This window comes from Mirounga leonina, unplaced genomic scaffold (genome assembly GCF_011800145.1).
Source record: "Mirounga leonina isolate KUSES-001 unplaced genomic scaffold, KU_Mleo_1.0 Mir_173, whole genome shotgun sequence".
NCBI classification, from domain to species: domain Eukaryota; kingdom Metazoa; phylum Chordata; class Mammalia; order Carnivora; family Phocidae; genus Mirounga; species Mirounga leonina.
Genome location: NW_023270447.1, coordinates 92,473,616 through 92,480,289, shown reverse-complemented (window position 1 = coordinate 92,480,289; position 6,674 = coordinate 92,473,616). Strand labels below are relative to the sequence as shown.

The window sequence follows — 6,674 nt, the reverse complement described above, 5'->3', positions numbered from 1 at the left end:
CTCCACCTAGCCCGGGGCCAGTCTTCAATAGCGTGGCCGTCCCCGGTGCGTTCCGTGAGCGTCCTGAGCTGTCGGCAGGGCTGAGAGGTGCCAGGCCCCCGACAAAGGGCAGCACGTCTCGCAGGCTCAGCAGGGAGACTGAAAGCATTTGGGAAAGGGGTCCTGGAAATGCTCGGATGGCTTTGCTTGGGGCCCCTGGCCTGACGTCGGCCCTGCTTTCCCAGCTCTGTCCTTGAGGGTCTCAGCTTGTGTGGGGCTGGCGGGGGTCACAGAGGAAGGGAGAGCCGCCCATGTTTGGCAACAGGTGGATGTGTCCCGGACCTAACTGGGGGGCCGACCAGGAAGCTGGGCCTGGGGAGCTCAGGGAGGGGCCGGGGGGGGGATCATGTGCTCGTGTGACCTACGCGTGTGTCAGAGGCAGCTGGCCTACGGGATGCGGTTATTGGTGGGTTTTGTGTGTTGTCGTAGCAACAGGGTGCCCGGTGGCCACAGGACATGCCCACCCACGGGTCCGTCTAAGCTGTGCCTTGCCCTCGGTCCTTTTCTCCTTCTCTGTCCCTCTGCAAACGCCAAATGCCCCTGCCAGCCCCGCCCACGGGGACACACCCATGTGTCACCAGTGTGCTTTGACCTGAAACTGATGTGCATTGTTACATCACCTCCCATGTGGGCCACTTTGGGGGCCAAAATTTAGAAACCCTGAGAGCGCATTCCTCCTGATTCAGCCTGGAGTGTTTGGCAATAATCAGAAAATTCTAGCAATTCTTAAGACCCCAAATCACAGGCCTTTTGTGATGTAAGCAGGCCGGAACCCCCAAGAGACGGCCTTCTGCTGACTGTCCATCTAAATGTTGGAGACCCCAAATTGCGGGGTCCCCCACAGGGGTAGTTGACAACTGCTGTGGGCTGTGCAAGCTCCATCAGGGGTCATCCCACGGCATCAACCCCATCCTGTGTGTGACTCAGTTTCCGCCTGCAGGTGTCCTTTGGGGAAAATATCCAACGAGGCCCAGTTTTTATTGATTCTCACCCAGGGCTTAGCCCTGAGGGTGCCACGAGGTCACATATCTGCTACTTGTCTCCACTACATGTACAGACCACACACCTGCACCAGTGTCTACACCACACAACTAACCCTTACTGCTGTTTTATCTGGTGGCTTTAGAAGGGTCAGCAGGACATACACTGGCGGAGGAGGCTGGGGCTTCCGGAGGGGAGGTTGTTCTCTGGGGGAGCTCTCGGGATGTGGGCGGAGCTGGACCCGAGGGTGATTCTGGACACGCGGGGAGGGGAGGGTCATCAGGTAAATGCACATCCACCCTGCCGGGCTCAGGGCTGCAGGCTCGGGTCCCCTGGGGGCTCCCAGCGTGTGGCCCTCGGCCTGGCCCCTCGGACTGGCCCCGCAGCCTTGCCACGGTCCAGCTGTGCTGCCTGCCTCCTTCTTGACGAGCTGGTCCTTTCTGAGCAAGCCTCAGTGCGTGTGGCCGACCGTGTGATGGTCCGCAGACACCGGAGTGCCCCACTCTGGGAACCCCAGACCCCATCTTCAGAGGCCATGCTCCCAGCCCCACGGATCACTGCACGTTGCTCTGTGCCAATTGTTGCAGGCTGTGGACAGCAAGGAGGGGCCCTGACCTCAAGCCAGAGCAGGGACGGGCCTGCCTGCAGGGACATCCCACAGGCCGAGAGAGCGTCACTGCGCATCTGTTCTGTGGGACAGAGAGCCAGGGCTCGTGGGGTGAAGGGAGGACAAATCCCTGAGGGCTACCTGGAGGAGTCTACACGTTCTGAGTGCCTGATGTGATGGCTGTGGGCACTGTTCCTCCAACCTGGACCTGTGCCTGACTCTTGGCCCTCTCCTTAGCAGAGGGAAGTGTGTTTTTGTTGTCACCCCACGCACAGCCGACACCAGTCCTCTGGGGGAGGGGCCGGGCTGGGCTGCTTCCCTGGGTTCCAAGGCTGGGCCTCGGTCCACAGGCCCATCAATAACGCCTGTCGGTCTGGCCTGCCCTGGGCCATTTGGAGTCTCCCCAGGGAGGGAGTACTGGGGGCTCTGAGCCCCCACGCCCTCAGGGCCCTCTGATTGCTGGCTGAGGACAATTGTTGCCTTGGCTGGATTGTTACATGTGGGACCGTCATCCCTGAAAAGGCCGTGGCCGCCCGGGCTGCCTGAAAGCAGGGCAGATCTGCGGTGAGGATGGAGGGCCCTCGCGGACCAGCCTGCTAGCCCCACCTAGGAGTCGCCGCAGAGCTGTGGAATCCCGCGCCCTTAAAACTTCCAGAGGGGCCTCTTGCGTCACAAAGTGGCCCGAGAGGGTTCTGTCTTTATTTGGGTGAAGCACAGAAGAGGATGCTGCAGACATGTTTAATCCACACGTATTGGATTCTCCAGCTGTGATTTTCGACAATGGCTCTGGGCTCTGCAAAGCGGGCCTCTCTGGAGAGATTGGGCCCCGCCACGTCATCAGCTCTGTCGTGGGGCACCCCAAGTTCAAGATGCCCTCGGCGGGAGCCAATCACAAGAAGTACTTTGTGGGGGAAGAAGCTCTGCACAAGCACGAGGTCCTACACCTGCGCTACCCCATCGAGCGGGGCCTGGTCACCAGCTGGGAAGACATGGAGAGACTCTGCAAGCACCTGTTCGAGTGGGAGCTGGGGGTGAAGGCCAGCAACCGGCCCGTGCTCATGACCGAGCCCTCCCTGAACCCCAGGGAGGCCCGGGAGAAGATGGCCGAGATGATGTTCGAGAACTTCAATGTGCCCGCCTTCTACCTGTCGGACCAGGCCGTGCTGGCCCTCTACGCCTCAGCCTGCGTCACGGGCCTGGTGGTGGACAGCGGGGATGGGGTCACTTGCACCGTCCCCATCTTCGACGGGTACTCCCTGCCCCATGCGGTCACCAAGCTCTATGTGGCGGGGAGGGACATCACAGAGCACCTCACGCGGCTACTGCTGGCTAGCGGGCAGTCCTTCCCGTGCGTGCTGGACAAGGCCCTGGTGGACGACATCAAGGAGAAGCTGTGCTATGTGGCCCTGGAGCCAGAGAAGGAGCTCTCCCGGAGGCCGGAGGAGGTCCTGAGAGAGTACAAGCTGCCGGACGGGAACATCATCTGCATCGGGGACCAGCTGCACCAGGCGCCCGAGGCCCTGTTCGCACCCGACCAGCTGGGCATCCAAAACCCGGGCCTCTCAAAAATGGTGTCCTGCAGCATCACCAAGTGTGATGCGGACATCCAGAAGACCCTTTATGGGGAGATTGTGCTGTCCGGGGGCACCACTCTGTTCCAGGGCCTCGATGACCGTCTTCTGAGGGAGTTGGAGCAACTGGCTTCCAAAGGGACCCCCATCAAGATCACGGCTCCCCCTGACAGGTGGTTCTCCACGTGGATTGGTGCCTCCATCGTGACCTCCCTGAGCAGCTTCAAGCAGATGTGGGTTACCTCCGCAGATTTCAAGGAGTTTGGGACATCCGTGGTTCAGAGAAGGTGCTTCTGAGGGGCTGTGGGCAAGGGGTGGGTGTGGGCAGTGAGCTCGCCCCTCAGCATCAGCAGGGTGTTCAATAAAAGACGAACCAGCGTGCAGCCTCTGGTCACGTCGGGCTGTTTATTCTAGGTGGCACCAGAGTCATTTCCGACCCCGGTGGTGAATCCCGTTTAAGTGGCTGCCCACACCCCCTTTGTCCCGAGAAAGCCCTGGGTTAGGGGTTGAGGCTGTGTCTGTCTGCAGTTTGTCCCAAAGGCAGGGGCCCGAGCTTGATCCCACAGGGCCCTGGGCTCTCCATTATAGATGTGCGTCCTAGATGGTCTGGGACAGTCAGCCCTGGTCGGGGACAGGAACCAACAGGAATGCTGCTCTGTTCTGGGGGCCAACGGAGCCAGCTGGTGGGTCCTCGATACAGTAGGGCTTTCGCAGTTTTTATGAGGCCGGCAGCTGAAGCAGGATGGAGCCCACATCCTGGGCAGACGGGGTTGGGCAGGAGCGGAAACTGTCATTGGTTTAGGACCCTCCATCAGGGTCCCTGCTCTGAGGGTCACGTGAGCATCAAACACCAGGATTATTGTGATGTTTCTGCTTGTTTTTACTGCCAAAGATGTTGATAGCGTCGTTTGGGAGTGAAATTCTAGAGACAAAGTTAACAGCCATCAATAAAGTAATGGTTGAATAAATGATGCATAAAGGGAATTTTTCCACATTGATTTGGTGGAATTCTCCCAAAATAATATGGGGAGAGAAACAAATGACAGAGAAGTCTATAAAAGGATCTCCCCTTTGTTTCTGGTAAAGAAAACAGTGGCGCTTTCCCACTCATATCTCTGCACATTTCGTGTAAGTGAACATGTGGGTTTTTTGTAGGATTATAAGCACATGGAAAAGAACAGAAGGATAGACACCGCAGGTTGGTGGAGGCAGGAGGGAACGGGAAGGGAGGCGGTGTGGGGGTAGTTTAACGACGGGACTACACCCATCTATCTACACGTGTGTGTGTTCCTCTCCTTCTGTGGATGTCCTATTTGACGTGAGCACACAGTGTCCCTCAGACAGCAGGGAGTCGGCGCCTTTGTTGAGTCCGTGGGACCGATCTCTGCCTTTCAGTCGGTGGGTTTGGATGTTTTACATGTAAAGCAATGTGTTCCATCTTGACTCCGCCACCGTGTTATTTTGTCTCCTGTTCCCTTTCTCTCCCCTTGAACGTTCCTTGGAACTCCATCTTGACTTATTAATGAGGATTTTCAGCAGATTGTATTGTGTTGATTTCTTGGCGACCGCCGCAGGGGAGCATCACAATCTACCAGTCATGACGTTTTCCCATGTGGCGTGCAATGCAGAAAACTTACTTCTGTTTAGGTCCCTGTAGCCTCCCAAATTTTAAAATAGAATTGTCCTGTTGCTCCTACACACGTTTGAGAACAACCTCAGACGGTATTACGATTTTCCCTTCTGCCATCAAATGATTTAAGAAACTCGTTAGAATAGGTTATCTGTATTTTTACCCAACCTGATGTTCTTTGCACTTCTGAGGTTCCAAGTCCCCCTCTATCATTTCCTTTCTGTTTAGAGAATTTCCTTTAGTCTTTCCTTAAGGGGAGTTTGCTAGTGACAAAGTCTCTTCGTTTTCTGTCATATGAGGATGGCTTTCTTTCTCCTTCGTCCCTGAAGGATATTTTCTCTGGACACAGAATCCACAGTTAGCTGTTCCCTTTCAGCACATGAGCAATGTTGTGTGAATCCCTTCTCCACGGCCTCCGTGGCTGTGGATCAGAGACTCCCAGCTATTCGATTGCTGCCCTTATAGGTAATGCACCATTTCTCTCCGGCTGCTCTTGAGGGTTTTCATTGCAGTTCCCAGAAGCTTGATTATGATGTGTCTTGGTGTGGATTTCTATAGGTTTATCCTTTGGGATTTAGGCAGCCTTTTGAATCTGTAGATTTCTGTCTTTTGCCAAATTTGGGAATTTTGTGCTATTATTTCTTGTAATACATTTTTTTAAAGATTTATTTATTTCAGAGGGGGGGGAGGGGCGGGGGGAGGGAGAGAGAGATAAGCTCAAGCAGACACCCCGCTAAGAGCAGATCCCAGTGTAGGCTTCAATCCCAGGACCCTGACATCATGACCTGAGCTGCAATCAAGAGCTGGACGCTTAACCAACTGAGCCACCCAGGCGCCCCTCTTGTAATACTTTTTAAAGTTCCACTCTTTTCTCCCCTTCCACATCTCTGAGGATACAAAAGTCAGCAATCTTGTCGTTGTCCCACAGGTCCCTGTGACTTTGCTCAGCATTTTTTGGTCTCTTTTCTGTGTTGTTCAGATTGGGTAAATTCCACTCACCTGTCCTGAAATTCACCTGTTCTGTCCCCGTCCACTGGGCCCCTCCAGGACATTTTTTATTTCAGTTATATTTTTCAGTTTGATAATTTGTTCTTTTTTTTTCTTTGTAAATTCTAAAACTTTGCTGGGGTTTTCCATTTTTGCATTTGTTTCGAGGGAATTCATAATTGCTTGCTTCAACATTTTTGTGATGGCTGCTTTAAAACCACTGGCAGAGAACTCCAGCATCAGATTCATCTGCTGCAAAAATCACTCCTGCTCATTGTCTTTTCTCATTCCGTCTATGATCTTCCTGGTTCTTGGTATGATGAGTGATTTTCTACTGTACTCTGGGGGCTTTGAATGTCCTGGGACTCTGGACACCATCTAATCTTTTTTGTAGTAGGCAGTCCCCCTGATGAGGTGTAGCATGAGGGCTGGATAGGTGGTGTGTTGAGTTTTCTGAGGGGCCCCACAGCCAGCATCCCAGAAATGTGGGCACTGACTCACATGGCCTTGTGACAGACAGGTGGGGTGGAGGTTCGGCTCACCTCTGGATGCCAATACCACCCCGGCAGGGGATTGGAGCCCCTGGAGGTGAGGAGTTGGGTGGGGTGAGGTGGGGCTGGGGTGGAGGAGTACCACTGAATCAATTCCCACTCTGCCTGCTGAAGCCACAGAGATGACATGTGCTTTTTCCATTGGTGTTTGGCTGGAGTAGGGAGGATATTCTCCAAAAGTTTCTCTGTTTTTAGGTCATACTTTGCTCAGTGGGAACGGGCCTTCCCCGGAGCTTTTTTAGTCTGTGCCCATTAAGGATTCTGTGTTGGAGGCTTCACAGCACCTGCTGGGGACCATATAGGAGACA

At 54.7% G+C, this 6,674-nt stretch overlaps 1 protein-coding gene across 1 annotated transcript; it reads left to right on the top strand.

The window, feature by feature from the left end:
* Nucleotides 1-2,361: 2,361 nt before the first annotated feature.
* Nucleotides 2,362-3,495, top strand: ACTRT2 (actin related protein T2). The gene has a single exon (XM_035020261.1). The coding sequence runs from the start codon at nt 2,362-2,364 to the stop codon at nt 3,493-3,495; it is 1,134 nt and encodes a 377-aa protein (XP_034876152.1).
* Nucleotides 3,496-6,674: the final 3,179 nt, after the last annotated feature.

Coding starts and splice junctions, on each gene's coding strand:
- ACTRT2 (XM_035020261.1), top strand. CDS start 2,362: ATGTTTAATCCACACGTATTGGATTCTCCAGCTGTGATTTTCGACAAT.